This window comes from Psittacula echo, assembly GCF_963264785.1.
Source record: "Psittacula echo genome assembly, chromosome: 1".
NCBI classification, from domain to species: Eukaryota; Metazoa; Chordata; class Aves; order Psittaciformes; family Psittacidae; genus Psittacula; species Psittacula echo.
The window spans coordinates 113885606-113905052 of record NC_137735.1 but is presented as its reverse complement, the minus strand read 5'-3'; the positions used below and the strand labels follow the sequence as shown (position 1 = coordinate 113905052).

The following is a 19447-nucleotide window of genomic DNA, read 5'->3' as shown; positions in this document are numbered from 1 at the left end:
ATGTATCTTGGAGTTGTAATTTTATAGTACCTCTCTTCATTGGAAGAAACAAAAGGTTGCGTATAACCAGAGTCAAGCTGTTGATTGCACGTAACTTTGTATGTGATCCATCTGCAAATTTTGCAGTTCTTCATGATCTGACTGCAGTATCCTTTATTTTGATGTCTGAAAAAAAGTGCTGCAGAAACTGTTTAGGAAGCTGAGTCACAGCTGCATGAGTTTATAGACTGTTTTCAGAACATGAAAAAGCAATTGAACCTCAGAAAAATGTAACAGTCAGTTTATGTTTGGAACCAGTTCCTAAAATATATCACTCATTTCATGACCAAATGAAATCACAGCCTTACCGAGATGAAGTTAGTATGTGCCCATGCCAGATTCATGTTTAGCATTGGCAGATTAACTTAGTGACTCCATTGTCGGCTTCCAAAAGATGATTGTTTTAAATTATATGACAACCAGTGATGATAAAAGGAAAGAGTTGAGGTTGATTTTTTAATACCTTGGGGATAATTGAGCAATAATTTGAGCATCACAAGTTTTAGCGACTGCAAAAGAAATAAAGAGCTCGTTTTACAGCTGGGGCTTAGCTGTTTGAAGCTCCTTATGACTAAGCTATATGGCTAACATGATAAAAGAAATGTGTTGTTGGCTAACACGAACAAAGAGATGTGTCATCCAGGCATGCTCATTGTCATTCTGCTCACATGGGTTACTATGCTGCCTTTCCCAAGATGGGAAAAAAAATGGGATTTGCTGGCCATACTAAAGGAGATGTGATTTCAAAAGTCTGGAGATAAATGACAGTTACATTAGTTCTGTAACCAGGATGTATCTGAGCAGTTGCTGCAGGTGGTCCTGCTCCCTTCACACTTCCTGCAAGAGATCAGCTCTGCTGAAGTGCAGCAAAGTCAGGTAGCAAGTGTGCAGCTTCAGTTCTGAATGAACAAAGACATCTTAAAGAAGACCAGTTTGCACAGCTTTTCCTCGTGTGTGCAGCCCCACTGTGCTCACAATTTGCCTACAGAAGTGGCAGCTCTCTTTCCCTTGGTAGTATGTTATAGGTAGAAGTGTATTAGTATTTCAGAGATTCAAAGCCTCTTCAGTGACCTAGAGGTTCATTGTCTTTCAGTGTAACTGGAAGAGCAGAGTCATTAAAGCATTCTTGGACATTTTGGTGAGTGACCCCTTTCACAGAAATGTGTAATCTAGTCAATGATGTCTAATGATTTTGAGTTACTGCAACTTACAGTGTGCTTACATCCACATTTCCAGTTTTTAGAGTTTGCTTTTTCATCTGTTTCTCAGTTTGCCCATTTATATCTAGTTAGGGTTTTTCATTTGGTTTTCTAAAACAAAGAATGGTTGCTGATAAAAGCTATAAGAGTCACAATTAAATTAAGCGTAACACATTAGCATAGGATTATCATTCAGCTTTGTTGCCAAAAAGAGGTTGTCTAAACATTTTCACCAGAGTATGCTGAGAGTAATTTAAATAAAGTTGGAGCAATTACATCAATGTGAATGTAAGGAAGTCAGAAACTGCATTTTTTCTGTAAAATGGTGTTTCTTTCTAAGACTGTGCAATAAATAGACACATAGGAAATGTCAACTTTGCTTTTCTGTTTGGAAAAGTAAAGCCTGCTTTTTCATCACAATTTCTATTTAAAAATTGGCTACGTGACAAAATTGAGAATGTTTGGTGTGAAAGACAGTTTCCACTGTTGTAGGTAATGTTTCACAGGACTGATGAAAGTAGAATTGTTTTCAAGCTTAAGGTCATGTTTGTTGTTGCCTTACTGTTTTTCTCAAACCAGACCTTGTTTTTTTCTTTAAAAACTAGCTACCACATGAAGTGTAGCATCTTTTCCATATGATGAGACTTCCTAAGACTTGTGAATGCTCAGAAGAAAACGAGCCATTATTGCTAGGTTCTAGTCCATCAATCAGAACACTGTCATTTAATAAACTCTGTGGTAGTTACCTCATTAATATCATCCTGTGTAAGCTGTGTGGGGTTTTTGAAGGAATGGAAGATAATTCATCCTGCAGGCCAGTAATGCAGTAAGCTATGACTGTGTGTTAATTTAAATATCTATTAGTGTGGCTGACTGATGTTTGCAGCACAGCACCAAAGATGTTCACGTTCTTAATTTTCATAGAAAATTCCTGGTTTTATAGGTTGGTTTGGTTTGCTTTTTTCCTTCAAGAAGGCTGCTATAGCTCCATTTTAAACCATGGCAATTTTTATATTTTAGTTATTCCATGCTGGTCTCTTGTATCTAACAGTACTAATTCTTATTCCTGTCAGGTATAAGTTTATCTATTCATGGGGCTGACAAGAGTGTGCAAATCTATCAGAGGAGAACTGCAGCAAGCTACCCAGTGTCACAGCGTCTGCCTGTGGTTGGGCATCCTTCACTCCCACAAGTCAGAGGGTCAATAAAAATGGAAGCCTCATCTTCTGGATCTAGTATTTTGGCAGTCACTGGTGGAAAAGCAAAAACGCATCAGCCAGGTAACAGATTTGCCTTGACACCATTTTCTGTTCCATTTCTTGTGTGATGTGCCATGATGTTGTGAAGTGGTATTATTAATAGCATCAGATCATGCTTGCATGGCGATCAATCTTTTGATTGTCAGAGCTATTGACTGATGTTTTGTCTACATTCAGTATATTTTTATCAGTTATAGATTATGGGGAGCAACAACAGTTGGGACATCTGAAAGTGGGAAATAAAAACATAAGTTTAATCATAAAAACCAACCATACAACATGGAGTGATATCCAAAATGTCAAAGCAGAGAGAGCATCGGCTACTATTTTTTTAATGCTGCTCCCCCTTATATATATATAATTCTGATAAGCCCTGAGCTAATGGCAATGCTGTAGAGGCTACAGGCATCCCCAGTGGAACTCAGTAATTGACACTAGTGTTGGTTTTGATCAAAAGCACAATCCAGGGCATAGATCAAAGTCTTGCTGCTAGAATGCAAACAAAAACTCTAGATCTGAAGGAGATTTTACAACATATGTTAACCGGTTAACAAAATGAAACTTTTTAAAAGAAAGCCAGAATCTCCGGGGAACCATGAAATTCTAACTGACATCTTGGGTTCATTCCTTGTTATGTTAATTGCCAGAGCTATTTTAGAAGAATCTTTTCTTATTACAGGGGACTACATTTGTGCTGGCCATATTCAGTCATTCTTCATTGGAAAATTAAACTCTGAATTTCTTTCCTGAGTAGAGCAAATTATAGCTGCTCATTAAGTCAGTTTTGTAGCTTCCATATTGAAGGTTGTCCATAATCTTCCAGGGTTTCTGCCCAGGAAAAGGGCATGATGCACCCTGTATGCAGCTATTTGGGTGCCATGGGGCAGAGTCAATTTATGTGAGACAGACAATTCTGTGTGCTGTCCCTTAGCATACTTCCATTACCTTGAAGATCTAGTAGTAAATGGTTTAATTTTTGTAGAAGCTGAAAATTTAGGTTATTTATTGAGGGTTGCTATGCAGGTCTACTGCCATGAGTTTCATGCACACATACTATTTAGTCACCATAATCTTTGTCAATACAGATTAATTAAGAATTTACACTGACTCATAACCATATGCTTTGTTTATTTCAGTTCGTCTGTTCACTTGTTTGTCCTTCTATTTTTTCAGCTTCTGTGTTTTTTCTTTTTGCACAGAAATTAGTACTACGACTACAAAAGTGTTGTTGTTACTGAAAATATATGCTCATGATTGCAGCATGCTAAAGGATTGACAAAAATCCCTGCATCTGTTTGTGAAAAAATAGTATCTTTAATGTGCACAATAACTGTATTCATTTTGAGCTGCTATGCATTATATGTCTATGTGTTGACAGATGTGGCCTGTGCTTTAATATTGAATAATGTACAAGCAATGTATGCTGACTTCTGATTAAGAAAAAGATCCCTTTTCTACTAGACCCCAGAGGATTCCTAAAATGGAGCTCATTAGTGAGCATCATTTGGCTGATGATTCTCTGAGGAATTTAGCTTTCAGTACGGTCTTATGAGATTACTTTTGCCTATCATATTCTGCTCTTTAGACAATAACAGCATCTATGACCTGCAGAGAACATGCTTGGAGGCTTGGTTCAAGGTGGCATTTAGTAGCATGAGCTTCACTGAAGTTAAGAGAAATTACTAGTATCCAGAGTCTTAAAGGCTGAAGATTCTTATAAATATGTTGTATGACAAGACCAACTTACAATGTCATTGTTTCACCTGGAATGAAATAATGTTTTTATTATTCAGGTCTGACTGTTTAATTCTATATGTGAACACTAAATTTGTCTCTGTATCCAGGTTAAATTACAACCATTTGAGCTGTACACAAGAGTCTAAGAAAGATTATGGTCAGGCAGCAATAGTAATAAATAGCATTCCTAAGAGCAAATTTTAATTTAAATCTAAAATCGTATGTTATTCATTCTTACTCAGCCACAAATTAACAGCTGTATCTTCATAGTTAGCCTTGTACACTAGTTGACCAATGGCAGCACCTTATCTAAGACAGATAAACATTATAAGTAGTTACAGTATTTCAGAAAGAAAAAGTTCTGACATACATTAACCGTTCAGGTAACAGATCTTGCACCACCATTTTCCAATCTGCTGCTGCATACAGTAAATTTCTCAAGTTTTTGCTCGGTCTAATTTTAAACAGTTCGTACAATTTGGGTTCTTTCTTCTATTGGAGTGCTGTTATCACAATCAAGCAGGTCTCACTATTGGAGTAGTATACATTATATTTAGTCTGAAATTTCCTCTGTCTGGTTAACAAATAGTCTGAACATGAAGACAGTCTAGCATGAGAGGTCGTACAGAAAGGCATTTCTAATTCTTGTCAATTGGAGAGGCTAGAACCCTGGAAAGAAAAGATGTGTATTTTTTATCTCTAGTAGCATACCACTTTTCTTTTCTGCACGTTAATTTGTTTTCCTTGGCCACTTTTCTTCTTTCCAGAATGACACCTTTTATTATTTATCATTAATTCTTTTTAATTGAGAACTGTTTCTTTTGAATGAAGTTCATAGGAAGTTTCCTGCTAAGGGGGAAGGACAATGGATATTGTTCAGTGTTACCACGCTCCTTTTCAGCTTGCTTTACTGCCAGTTTTATTTCTAGCTGGTAAGGAACCTGAGGCTGATGACTTCTACTGTTACTTTGGGTGTTAGAGTGGCTAATGAGCAGTAAGTTGTCTGTAATGTGCCTTATATTAAAAAAAAAAAAAAAGAAAAAGAAAGAAACAAAAAAACTCTAAAAAATTGTCTTGTGCAAGCTTGCAAAGAAGTACTGCTCAACCAGGAGAACCTGAACTCTGATTTTAAGCAGATCAGAAGGCACCAAGGAACAGAAACAAAACACAGAGGAAAATGGAGAAATGAGTGGAAGAAAATGGTTATTAATGGTGAAGACTCCTGATGCCTTTGCAGGTGCGCCTGTATGAAGGAAGTTCCTCTTAGAAAGGAGAAAAGCAAAGTAAAGCAATTAGATAGCAAATCTAGATGCAACGATAGTAAGACAAATACGCATTCCTTACAGAATCAGGGAGTATTTTTAGTTTTGAGAAACCTCCAGTTATCATCTCCCAGTTATGCAAGCAGTTGTGGTACATTGTGTCTAAAGGATACTGAAGCACAGGATTCAAACTGCCTGTGGCAAAATTTTGGAAGCTGTAAATTGATACAGCCCCCCTGAAAGCAGTTTATGGTCAATGTGCCTGTACTGCACACAGGAGGCTTATTTTGAAAGCAATGGTAGTCAGCATTTTGGCTGTCTGTAGGAGTAGTAGAACCAAGTACTGAACAGTCCTTGAGGACGTTACACTGTCATCCCAGTTTGTTCCCTCGATGTTGGGGTTAGAAAATTCTGGGAACAAAAAAATTCTTGCCTCACTTCTGATGGTGTTGCATCTTTGGTATGGAGTAAGAAGGACTTTTCTGCCTGCCCTTTCCACTGATTTCAAATCAGGACAATTTTACCCTACTTCTTCCTGTTGGTGATGAATTCCTATTCCTATTATTTTATAATAACAGGGATTCAAAGTTTCCCCAGCAAGACTTTTTTTCTCTGTTCTTCCTGTAATGGCCTCTGGTTAATCCTTAATGTGTTTTGAGTTTGTATAGGAGTGTATATATAATAACATAGGTATTCAATTATATCACTTGTTCAAATTAGATTCTCAGGCAGTCTGTGCACACAACAGGGAAGGGTTATGTGTGAATCCATTTATTTCTAGAATTTAGTAAATACATAAAGAGTCTTCAATCCAGGAAATGAAGAAAAATATTCTAGAAATTTCTGCTTTCAAGAGGTTACTGTTCAAAATACCTCCTTCAGAGCCAAAGAACAGTACATTTTGGAATGGAGATTCCTTGCCACCTGAAATGATATAGGCATATCCATGATATTTGAAAGAAATTTAAATTCAATGGCAAGGAAACACTTACTGAACAGACTGGTTTCTGGCATTAAAGTGGAAATCTAGTAGAGTCATTGGAATTCAGTGAGAATCCTTTTCTTGGCAGTCTCTTGCTTCTTATGACAAATAGTACCTGATGTGTTACAAATGTTTAAGGAAGATGTATTTGCATTAGGCATGCTTTACTTTTTGATTATTTCTTTTTTACTTATCAAACTGTAGCATTTTTATTAATGCGTCTAGTTATTGGGTGTGAAAAAAAGAAAGAAGAGCTAGTGGTGTTGGCCAAAAGAACACGTGACTTATGAGGCAAGGAAAAAAACGTGGTTCTTGAAACTGTGTCAATCTAAAGGAAAAAAGGAAATGTATGTTTAATGAGCTTAGTCACAACTTAATGAACTTAGAATCATCAAGGAAGCTAGAACTGAATCCTTCAAAAATGAAAATTTACTGTGCAAAAGATACTCTTTTCTCATCACGAAATGTGCACATGCTTGTCAGCATTCACATTTGGTTGTGAATGCTTTTTGGAAGATCTGTATTAGTTAGATGTGATTTGTTGGTTAAAACACATTCTCTTTTCTTTGCTGACTGGCAGGATGTGTAGCATACATCTCTCTCACTAAAAGAATAAACTCCTGCAAATAATTATACCAGAAAGCTCTGTCATTCAACTATTTCTTGGCAGGAAACTCTTGCAAGGTCTGGGAATGACTGATGTAAACTCATGTGAAAATTTGATTTCACATTGACAGTAGCGCTGTGTCTTACCAATCTAACATTATTAGAGGAGCAGTCTTTTTCAATATGGCTTCTGCTGGGTGTATATAGAACTTCTTCCCATGTAGAATGAAGCATGCAAAAAGTAAGCAGATTTCAAAAAAGTTTATTATTCTCTTCATTAAGCTGATTTTCATATTACTAAAGAATAGATTTACAAGAAATATCCTTATGCAGAAGGGACATAAATGTCAAAGAAACTAGCCTGCATACTTAACTGGTCTCTAGCTGCAGGCTGTGTTCAATACAATGCAAGTTTGATGCACCAAATAAAATTTCTCCCATGTTTGTACCTCAAGCGTGAGCTGGAAACGCCTCCCTGCTGAATACAGAGACAGTTAATTTGCCTGAGTACTGATCCTCTGGAGCCTCCACAAAGCTCCTAATGAGAAGAGCAGTTTGCCTCAATTACAATGAAGACCTTTTTTCACGGGGCTGAGTGACAGGTTGTCACATGGTGATTATGCAGTACTTCGAAATTAAGAGCTGAACTAGATAACAGATGATGCAGAGCCTGAAATCTTCTATCACTTTGCTTAGTCATTCAGCCTATTTCATTCATCACTTTTCTAGGACAAAAGCCACTTCTTTGAAAATTCCTGTTCCTAAGCTAAAGTCTCCTAAAATGTTAATTCTAGCACTTTCGCAAACAATATGTATTAAAAAAAATGAATTCTAGAGGACAAAGCACTGTTTTTTCAATGCTATCTATCTTGTTTAATTTAAAAAGCATTTGAATTGGGCAGAAATTGCATCCTTCTGTATCAGTTTTTGCTGCACATGACACAACCTACCCAGGACCTGCGTACACTATCAATAAGGGGCTTCAAATATAATATTAACAATTTTAAGTGGTGGCTTTGAGGGTGTTCTACTTCTCCGGGGAGGATGTGTTTATAAACTCATCTCTTTTCAAAGACTTATTTTTCTCTCCTTCCTGCTTTGATCAGTCTCCTCTTTGCTGTTGTAATATGATCTTTCATTCATTCTTGCAACCAATTATGTATGGTTACTTTAAAAATCAGTACTGCTTACCCTCAGATTTCGGCTCTCCTGGCTGTTACTAGTTTACAGCTATGTAGTCACCTCACAAAGCCTGCAAAATGCCACTCTCTGTGGATGTTCTAGATTATTCAACCCTCAGAGAGATTTCTCGCATGGGGAAACTTGTCCAAAACAGGGACAGGCAGCCAGACGTGGCTTTGCATCAAACAGGGAATATTGCTGATCCCAAGGCAGTTAAGAAAATTCTTGATCACTCTAGCTTATGCTGAAGAAAATGGACAATATACACAAAATTTTGCAAAGTTTCTGAGAAAGTAATGGCCCATTTTACTTTAAAAATAGCTTATAATTCAAGAAGCAATGAGAGAGACTTTGAATAATCAGTTATTATGTTCCTGTAATGCTTGACTGAAAAATGTAACTTTTTTGCAGCTTTATAGTTCTTCCTTAAAGGGGGCTTAGTATTATGTAAGCCTCAGTTTCTAATGTAAAATATGTTTCATATATTCCAAGGAAAGATTCTGGCAGGTAGATTGTCGAAAGATGGAACAAACTAGCTTCTACTTTGGCAAAGTTTCTTTTGAGATCAGAAAAAGGATTTGACTGTAATAGGCTGTATTGTATTACTAATTTCCACAAAAGGGTTGTTCCAGTCTGAAAGATAGCAAGACCTCTTTTCTAACACCAAAAGGGTTGGTTCATTCTGAAATCTCAAAATTAAGTGAGACTTTTCATTATAATTAAAAAAAAAAAAAAAAAAGAAGAGGGGAAGGAGGGAGCTTGCTCCTTAGGTGAGTAGGTATGATACAGTGAAGTGCATCTAGGCATCAGAACCCACTAGAAATTCCAGCCAGTGAAATGTACTGTGGTGCCAGAAAAGCCCAAAAGCCCAAAAGAACTGCATAAACTCAACATCACAGCTTACAGCAGGCATATGAAGAAAAGATTGCATCGGTTTTGATCTGTTACTTGTTCCAGAAGACAACTCCCATTAGGTAAAGCAGATAGCTGCCTTTCCTTGGTCATGAGTGGCTGGATGTCTCAGGAAAGCAGATGTGCTTTCTGTATGTTGGGTAACTCCACAGAGGCACCATATTTGCTGGTCACGTCCTTCAGGTGTGCAGTTCTGTACCTTATTATGCTTCAGAAGACCAATGGAGCACAAAGCATATGCATTTTTGAGGTCTTCATTACTGATAACGTCCAGGGTACTCAATATAGAAAAAGGAAGATAATACTACATTAGTACATTATTTAGAACTTGCTTTAGGAACAGCCTAGCACAGGAAAGGAATTCAGGACCTGTTAGAGGTTACTTCTTTATGCCATCAGTCTGCTTCCATGAGACTGTGGAAGGTTTTTAAGAGTCATCAAAACTATACGTATTTTCAAGGCCTTTTGTGTTGCCAGAGTTCCTGGAAATGGCAACTCTTGCTATTCAGATACTCTCCTACTGCTTACGAAGGAGACTCTGCTTAATACCAGTTACTGAAAATAATCTCTTTCGGATTGGCACTGGGTGTGAACAGCCCAAAACTAGTCCATGCATTTTAATGGTAAAATTTCTCCTTAGTGGGTCTTAATTATAGTACGTTGCAGGGCTTTATAAGAAAGGTCAACTGCACCAGTATTAGGGGCAGGATTCCTGCTGCTTGTGAGGTACTCTCAAAGACCAATTAAAAATCTGAGTAGCAATATTTTTAGATAATCAATACATAAATATTGCCTCCATTCTTCAGCTCCAATTTGTAACTGAATGATGACAGTTATCTTAACCTCTCCCTGATTAGGTTAGGCTGGAAACATATCCTTTCCGTGTGATAGTCGAGGGTAAAATTCACTGCTCCATGTTTAGTTTCTGTACAGGAGGGTATATTTCATGAGGTCAGCATGATAGCTCGTCTGAGACTAAAGAAGGAAAGGCTTTGTGGTTACACTGTATTTCTGAGCTACATGGTCCTAACATGCATGTTTAGGGCTTACGATGACACTAACTGAGGAGCAGACCCACCAGCTCATGAAGGCTGGAGACAAGAGTGAGGGAGGAATGCAATGGCTACCTTTCAGCTTGCAGGTGACAGTGAGTATAAGAGAAACAGATTCGTAGAGGAAAGGGGCATTAGTAGCCATGAATCATTATCATCTAGATGAAACCTTCCACTCAGAAATCTCTAAATCTCTGCAAGCTGAAAGGGACAGACTGGGGATAGACTGGATGTGCTTGTGCTGTTCAATTTCCTTTGCCTAAGCATCTGCTGTCAGAAATAGAATCCTGTGCTGGATAGATCTCTGTTCTTCTATTCTGTCTTTAGGATAACCATTTTCACGTTCCTATGCTATGTTCATTCCTCAGCAGTCTCAGGACAGCAGAAGTTCCCCAAATGGTTTAGCTGCTTGTACTTTCTGCAGGAATGAATTACCAGGATGTGTTTAGATTGTGAAGGCAACGATAGGCTATGAGCCAGTAAAATTGGTTGTTACGTTGAAGTCCACCTGGAATCTTGTAAAAACTGTCTTTATGTCCCATGTTATAATGAAGTAAGTCTTTGGTGCCCTGAAGTTATCTGCTAGGTCATACCTGTCAAGTCTCACCAGTAAATTGCTGACTTGAGAACTGGGCAATATTTTTGCAATAAACAGTTTAGTCAGCAAATATTTTCTTTCTGTCCTCTTTATGAATTGCCTGCTAACAACTTCTGCTATTGTTAAAGGTAGATGGTAACTAAAGGATTTGTCTTCCACAAGTAGTTAGATTTTTTCAAACAGGACAAATGTTTGAACATATGTGATAGTGATCTTTGATAGCTATGTTTATATGCGCGCTCACAGTATAAGAGGAAGGAAGTTAAACTAAAATACAGTCTTTCTTGCTGTTATTTTTACGTGATGGGAAATGGGCTGAATTGTTCGGTCCATTTAGATCTCAGACTTCTTTCTAGATTCTCATTTGCAACATACAACTGTGCAGAAATATATCTGCTTAGTTATACACTGTGGCTTTGTGTCGTTTTCAGACTGCCTCCTGTGGATTTCTGTCCCAAGTATTATGACACTTTAAAAGGATAGCTTTGTCCCCAGCAGGAGAGAACACACTTCAGTGCCCTGTCTCTTAATATTATCAGTGAAGATAAGTACTTCCAGGGGGTAGTTCTAAAGGCTCATTGTGTAACACTGTCCCTCTACTGATCGTATAAGGATCTGCATAGGGGCCATGCAGAGCTAGGTAATTGGTAATATTAGTCAAAGGAATATGTGACATGCTATGCTTGGGGCTTCTGCATGGACATTTGGGTCCTTTCAAGCTTTAAGGCATTGAGGCAACCTGTGAGCATAGATGGGAAATGAAGAAACAGGTTGTGTGCTTTTGCACAGCAGTCTAGTGGTTTGGGTGCTTACCCATGTGGGAGATGTGGATTGTTAGTTTTTCTCAGCTGTTGTCCCATCTGAACTCACTGCTTAATAGATGCCCCTTTCTCTTGAGCACAGTGTTGGTGGGTTTCACTGTTCCCATGCCTACAGTTCATTCTGGGCAATGACTGAATTAGAAATGCAAGAATTAAGGCCTAGCAGGAGCCTGTCACTATAGCTTGGTGTTCAGGCTACTTTGTCTGTCAGGTTGATTTTTGAGGTATGACTTTGCACCTAACACTATCAATCCATTTAGTCTGTCGTTGTCTGTGGAAAAGACATACATAGCATGAGAGAGGTAAAAAACAAGAGTTGAATGTAGGACTCCCCACTTCTCTATAGTTAATTGTCTAATGCCAGCCGTGCTTTAATGTAGAGAAGAATGGACACCATATGTCTTCAAAATATCTTAGTCTCTGATAGATTAGTAATATTAGGTGTTCAGAAATCTCCACTACTGCTGCTTCTGGAAGACAAGAAAAGAGTTTCTATTAACATAATTAAACATATGTCATGCCTTACAGTGTATTGCAATACAAAGGAAAACTATTTTTAAATTGCTTTTTAAAAATAATTCCAGTATTGTTATTACCATACCCTTGACGTGACCATGCACAGAGACAGCTATGGCATAGGGTCTTCATGCTAAACAGAATGATTTGGATTTTGAATTCGTTGGACTTATGGAAAATTAAGTAGCCCTATATATTTACTCCAATAACTTTCAAAACTAACAAGGCATTTTTGTGCTATTACTCTCAGCTTTTGATTCTAGGACACTTACATGCAGACACATTATTTTATCGATAATCAGTGAGAAAACTATTAAGATAAATGGTGTTTTCTGCATAGTGGAAGATTTGATTAGCTATGCTGAATATTTAACAGAGTATACACTTTATTTTTTTTTTAAGGTAATTAGTAAACTAATTAAGAGTATCAGGTTATATCCAAGTACTTACGTATTTATAGACATATATGACAATCTACCAGGTCAGAGGTTTTTCAAAGGTCTGCAAATATTTATGCAGAGTTCACAATATTTTCAGTATTAGAAGCACATTGCATACTGTTGCTATTATGGAGTGCTTTGACTTAAATCAGAAGTCTTTAAAGGTCTCTCTTTCAATGTGTATCGTTACCTATAATTTATAATCATTTCAAAACTGTGGATGTACTCTTGTCCTGGGTTCAGCAGTAGCAGTCAGTTTTTCTCCTTCTTAGTAGCTGTTGCAGCACTGTGTTTTTGACTTTCGGCCTGGGAACAGAGCTGATAACACCGATGTTTAGACTGACCAAGGACTTTGTGAGTCTCATGCTCTGCCAGGGAGGAGGAGAAGCCGGGAGGAAGCAGGGACAGGACACCTGACCCAAACTAGCCAAAGAGGTATTCCATACCACAGCACGTCATGCCGGGGGATGTAACTGGGAGCTACCCGGAAGGGCACGTCCTCTTTTCTGTCGGGCTCTCTTTTCCGGCTAGCGGTATGGTATTCTCTTCCCTTGTTATTTCTCTTATCATTATTATTATTGGTGCCAGCAGTAGTGATTTGTGTTATACCTGACTTACTGGACTGTTTTTATCTCAACCCATGGGAGTTACATTCTTTCGATTCTCCTCCCCATCCCTCTGGGGGGTGGGAGGGGGGAAGTAGATGGCGTGGTTCTTATTTACAGCCGGGGCTTAAACCACGACAACTCTGTAGATACATGGTGAAAAATCCTGTGACTTACACAAGTAAGTATCTCAAATTAGGGAAAATTTGGGCCTTTAAGATACTCCCAGTTTGTCAATACAGGTACATATGTGCCAGCACTGCCATGCCATACAGAAACTACTGCAGATGTGGCACACAGCTGGTCTTACCCTTGTATGTTGCATTGTCTTAAATATACAAGTATGTCAACGCATTCTCAGACAGAATTAAACACACGACTTTTCCTGTCCTTATCCTCACTGCCATTTTCAAAAGAACCCCAAGACTGGAAAGAAGCATAAAAATGAAATAATAAAGGAACCTGTCTCATACACACACCCATCACAGAAATCTGAATGTTGAAGCTGTAAGGCAGAGGAAGCTTAATAGTAAGGAGCAAGGACAGAAGGAAAGCTTCTGGGTAATAGCTGATCCTGTTTTAGAGAGGAGTCAAGTGCTGGACTGGTGAGCCAAAATGTGGCAGGTTATAAAAAAGAGTGTTTTTCTTCTGTGTGGAGAAGAAGCAGCTCAAGGCAGGACAGAGGGTACATTTCTGCATCATGTGCTGAGAAGATACTTGTGAAAGAAGATATTCAGCCTTTGCCCTGACTTAAATGAACCTTTTGATGGGAAACCATGCAGGTCTGAGAGAACTGCCCTCTTGTATGGGTGCATCTGCAGCTGGTGTGTGGTAGCTCAGCTGGGAGTGAGTGACAAGCACTCATGCCAGGGAGCAAGGACCACAGGAGAAAGGTGAGTATAACTCACCAGTATTACTGCCTTGTGCACCGGTGGCTTGCAGATCATCAGTATTAACCTGACCTAACACAAAAGACCTTTTGACATTTCCAGATTCTTGTTCTTAAACTGCTGTGGGGAGGGGAAAAATAGATCTTGAAAAATGCTGCTATTGCATCTTTTCATATCTGTTCAAGAGAAAAACAATACACTGAAAGACAGAGTTATCCTTCATGATGCAAAACTCATTTCTATGTGGACTCAGCCTATACTTTTAGGAACTTTTAGCTGTACATAGAGACGACAAACCCTTCAACCTGGACAAGAAACTTGTAAGGAAACTCTAAAATATCCTCATTTTTGTTTTCTCTTTTTTATTTCCATTGAGGAAGGCAAGAAGTTCTTTACTGTGAGGGTGGTGAGGCACTGGAACAGGTTGCCCGAAGAAGTGGTGAATGCTCCATCCCTGGCAGTGTTCAAGGCCAGGTTGGAGAGCCTTGGGTGACATGGTCTAGTGTGAGGCATCCCTGCCCATGGCAGGGGGTTGGAACTAGATGATCTTAAGGTCCTTTCTAACCCGAACTATTCTATGATTCTATGTCTACAATAGAGTTAGTCAGCGGGAGCCAATGTTTTATGTTTGATATGAAGCTGACCAGGATGAACTCACATGATCCTGCTGGTATTAAATTTTGGACCTTTGTAATTACAGACCCATAAAATTAAAATTTATTATATTTTCAATATGTGTACTGACCACATGTATTTTAAACATACCTAGTATTTCTTTCTCCTACAACTATATTTCTTTATTCTTCCTTTTCATCTCTTTCATTGTTACATGATATTTTGTCGTATCATTAATACTTTCCCAGTGTAAAACTCTGTATATGACAGTTTGAAGAGCAGCAATGAGAAATCAAATAATTTTAATATAGGAATATAATCACTGCAATAAGATTGATGCACATAGTAACACTGGCATCAAGTTTATGCTGCAGGAGTGAAAATTGCTTAGGCAGAAATATTATTACAATACTTCACTGGTTGGTGAGGAATAAACAGATTATGATCTAGGATTTCTTACTGAAAACAATCTGAGATTCTCTGACCAATGTAACAAAAGCAGCTCTAAAAGACTTGTTATGAAGCATGTCAGCCTTCCACCTAATGATTCATAATGAGCTATCTCTGAGCCACTGCTTTCAGCCCAACTTTACCTTGCTAGGAAGACTCGTGTGTTTTGATTATAGATATTTGCATACATTTTATGACTTGGAGAATGGCTTCTTTTTTTCTGGTGTAGTAACTGAACCAATATGTTTTTCATCCATTGAGGTTTGTTGTCCAATGTAGTCATGGGATGAATGCCAAGAAGACCCACTATGCTGTACATTTTATTTCATTCCTGTCACAGAAATGAGAAATGTCAGAATTGAGATTAGTTATCGCTGTGGATTTCACATGTGATCATAGCCCGAACTAGCATGTCTAGGTAATGCTATAAACATTGTCCATTTGAAACTGTACTTTTGTTGTAAACGACCTGTCTAACACTCACAGTGAGAAGCCAGTGGAAAATGTATCCGCAAGGGGGTGATCCTTTGCCCCACGTTGATCTGGCTTTGGCTTTAGTGGATAAGCTACCATGCGCAGCAGCTTTCTGTTTGCTTTAAAGAAGAGGCTCTAGTGAAAAGGAATAACTTCTCTGTAGAAACTACAGGCAGTACTTAATGTAGCAAAACAAACCTGCTCATATTAGAATGATATTTGCTCTTGCTAAGTACTGCTCTGTTAGAGGCGGATGGCCCTGGGATAGGAGGGCCATCTACTTGACTAGCATACTAGCTACTTGCTATTCCTATTTAATGTTCATGCAGCCATTGTGAAAGTACATGTTTGCTGCCAAAATGATTTTTTAGGCTTCTTTTGGTTTTGGTTTTTTTTTTTTCAAATAAGAAATCAGCTCACTGTACTGATAAAAGTTGCTGGTGTTGCCTTTTCAGAAAGGTCATTTGATGCTGTAAATTTTTCTTTACAGAAACTTTCAGAACTGCAGACAAAACATTCGTTTTCACTTGCTGAGTTAATTGGAAATGAGGGAGGCAAAGAAAAGAGGCTGTGCTTTCAGAAAGCAACTGAGTCAAGTATTTCCATTCTGATCAACGAGCAGAACCTAAGCCGTAAAACTCTTAAAGAAGCCCTGGCTTCCTCAGTGAATCACAAAGATCAGTTCTGTTCTCATATGTCCATTCAAAAATACGGAGCAAATGTGCGTCTTTTATTGTGTATTGAGAAACAGCAGCACTTTTTCCATCAGCTTAATTTTATATTCTTTATTTGGGTGCCAAATACTGAAACTCTGCATTTTTCTGTTCACCCAACTGCTGATGCCCAGTTTCAGACCACAGTGTGAGATTGTCCATCTATAAATATGATTTGCACATCGCAGCACATGTATAAAAATGTACAGTATTTCAAAAATTTGGCTCCAGGTGTTTACTATGCAAGAAAATAGACTTTGACTTGTAAAGTTCATGTCTGAAAACCTGATTGTGATAATTGGCTAGATGCATGTAACAGGATCTCACCCAACAAGAACCTGAGTGTGTTCTTAATTTTAAGCAGACACAAAGTCTCTCTCACTACAATGGGAATTACCTTGTTTAACATTTGTACCTTTCTACATAATTTGCTTCTGTTATACATGCGATCATTTTAATATTTAGAAGCATGTTGAAATTCTGGTTTAAGACAAGCCATCTCATTCAGCCTCTAAAAGTGTAATGCCTTTTAGAAATCTCATTTTCCTATACTAATTAGTAAACAACTTTCAAAGAAAATAAAGGAAAATTATGTTATTTTATGTATTAGTTTATGCATCAATGAGGAAATCAGAGTGAATGCTGTTAGCTAATTTGAAATTGCCGCAGTTAAACTAAAACGTCTCAGTAAGATAAGAAAAATTACCTGATCTTTTAATAAAATCACATAAAATTTGATAAATTTAATATTTACTTCACTTTTATTTGATTGTGTTTCTATGGAAAGAGGTTCTTTCCCTTCCAACCTCCCAGTCAATATTGCTTAGAGTTTACTCAGTGGGACATGTCACTGATAAAACATAAATCAGCAGCTGCTAAAGCAAGAAGGAAATGCTAAAGCTAGGCTAGTGATCCATCAGGAGCAACAGTGACACCAGATACTATCTTGGTTTGTGGTATCAGAGATCTGTAGTAAGATAAAGAAAATATCTCTGGGATATGGGAGAGTACACTGTGGTTTTTTTCCAAAGAGCTGGTAGGCTAAATCCTCTGTCCACCAATAAATCAGTTTGGCCAGTCCGTGACCCATCACATAAGAGTTGTTTCTCTCAGCCAAAAAAATGCATCGCTCCCTCCTGCAAAGTGAGTGCTGAGAGAGATGGAGAAGGGTAGAAGCTGGTGTGCCCTGATTCAAGTCTGTTTATTGACACAGTGAAGATCATGGGAAGAGTGTCCGTGCAACCACTTATTTAAAAGCTATGTTGTTGGCAGATACATTTCTTTTTCCCCTTCTGTCAATGAAGGCAAGTTTGTGGTTAGCCGTATATTATATCACAAATAATTAGTAGAAGATTATGCCTAGAATTTCAAGTGAAGTCAAACTGGATGATGTCCTAGATCTAATACTTGTGCAGTGAGGCTAGATATTAAGGCTACTATGAATCAGAGAAGTATGTAAGGTTGAATTGCTGGAAATTCTCCATACTGCAAATGGGCCAAATACAGGAGCAGAGGTTTGAATGCAGCAAAACTTTTCTTGGCTTAATAGGCTGAATAGCAGTCAGGCTTAGGCTGGACATTTTATGATCACTTTCTAGACAGTACTTTTCATTAACTGAAAAGCAGCTTTGAAATTGATCATGTATATTCTCCAATGGTTTCATTTTATTAACAGGCCTGTGGTTAGATAGTCCATCAGATATCAATGCTTCAGGACCTCCATTGCTGGCTGGCTGTCACTTCCTTTCTCCCTGGCCCAATTCAGCTTTGTTGAAGATGCTGCAGGGATTCTGCTACCTTCATGTCTTTTGAGGAGCAGTGATTTGGGTGTAAACAAGGATGGAGGGTTTGGGGGAAAGAGGTATTTTGTATTTGTCACTATTGTCATTATTTTGCTCTAACCAAGGTTAAAATGGCAGTTTTAAGTTGGATTAGAGATGTAAATACGTAATCATTTATGTTACAAGTGGTAGCTGAGTATTTAACAAGAAACTGAACAATATCATTTGCAAAGCTGCTCAATGAGTTGCTGTCCATTGCTTACCTCTCCACCTCCATCCTCTCATTTATATAGGATATATTGTTTATACAGAATATATTGTTATGTCTTTTCTAGCAGCTGCAGTATTTTTCCATGGTCCCTAGAATTCTCTTCTGGGGCTAATCCTAGGCTCCCACCTCTGAGGCCATTCACATATTTCCTTAGGCTGCTGTTATATGCATAATCAGCTGTCTCACTTAAGAAATTCTCTTTGTTCTACACCATTAAGTGCTGACTCCTGTTGCTTCTATGACAGATCACTTTTCAGGAGTCTACAAGGGAAGCCGTCTCTGATGTTAACAGTGGGTCTTTGCTGTGGAACAAAGAATACGCTAGGGCAAGCATGAGATTGTTTGAATTTGTAATATTTTAACATTGGGGAATAAAAAGAGCTGAAGTTGGTGTTTGTATACCCATTTTGAGATCTGTATTTCCAAAAAAATGAAGGATTTTTAAAATAGTGTTAAGCAATTTTGTTCCCAGGAATAAAATTCATGGCTCCTAGCAAGGTAGTGGTGAGATAATCATTTGGTGAGGGGAGGGGGAAGATATAGGAGGGAATTCAGAATAAGACCAGCTTGTTATAGGCGGACTGTAGAAGAAAGAAAAATGCTTCCATCAAAAGCATGAGTGATAGCCTCTAGTGAGGCACAGTAATGGACTAAATTACCTAAAGGTTTTTTCTTCTACCATGGCTTTTTTGTTGTGAAGAGCACCTTTTGTGAAGAGACGCTTTTGTGAAAGGTTTTGTTGCCACTCTAAAAACCAGCCATATGCCCAGTAGCTCCCTCTTTTTCTCTGGCTGTATCCCAGCACCCTGTAACCAGAAGCATAAGACTCTTCGCTTAGGATCTTTTCCTGTCTACGCACAATGCGCATCTATCTTTCTCTGCATGGAAAGGGTACATTCTCAAAACTTCCTGCTTTCTTTGCTCATGTTGAAAGAACACTGAAATTGGCAAATCTGGTGCCTATTTACGTGTGCAAATCAGTTTAAAACAGTGACTCACTAGCTGACAGTTTTGTTCTGCAGTGCTTTTAAACAGCAACCATT

At 38.2% G+C, this 19447-nt stretch overlaps 1 protein-coding gene across 1 annotated transcript in view; it reads left to right on the top strand.

The window, feature by feature from the left end:
- Positions 1-2448: 2448 nt before the first annotated feature.
- The window catches only part of ANO4 (anoctamin 4), a gene marked incomplete at both ends in the record, with an annotated part of 141681 nt that continues 124682 nt past the window's right edge, over positions 2449-19447 (top strand). Inside the window, one exon of the mRNA XM_080631873.1 lies at positions 2449-2518. Within this exon, the coding sequence (XP_080487999.1) occupies positions 2449-2518 (70 nt within the window). The remainder of the gene's footprint in view (positions 2519-19447) is intronic.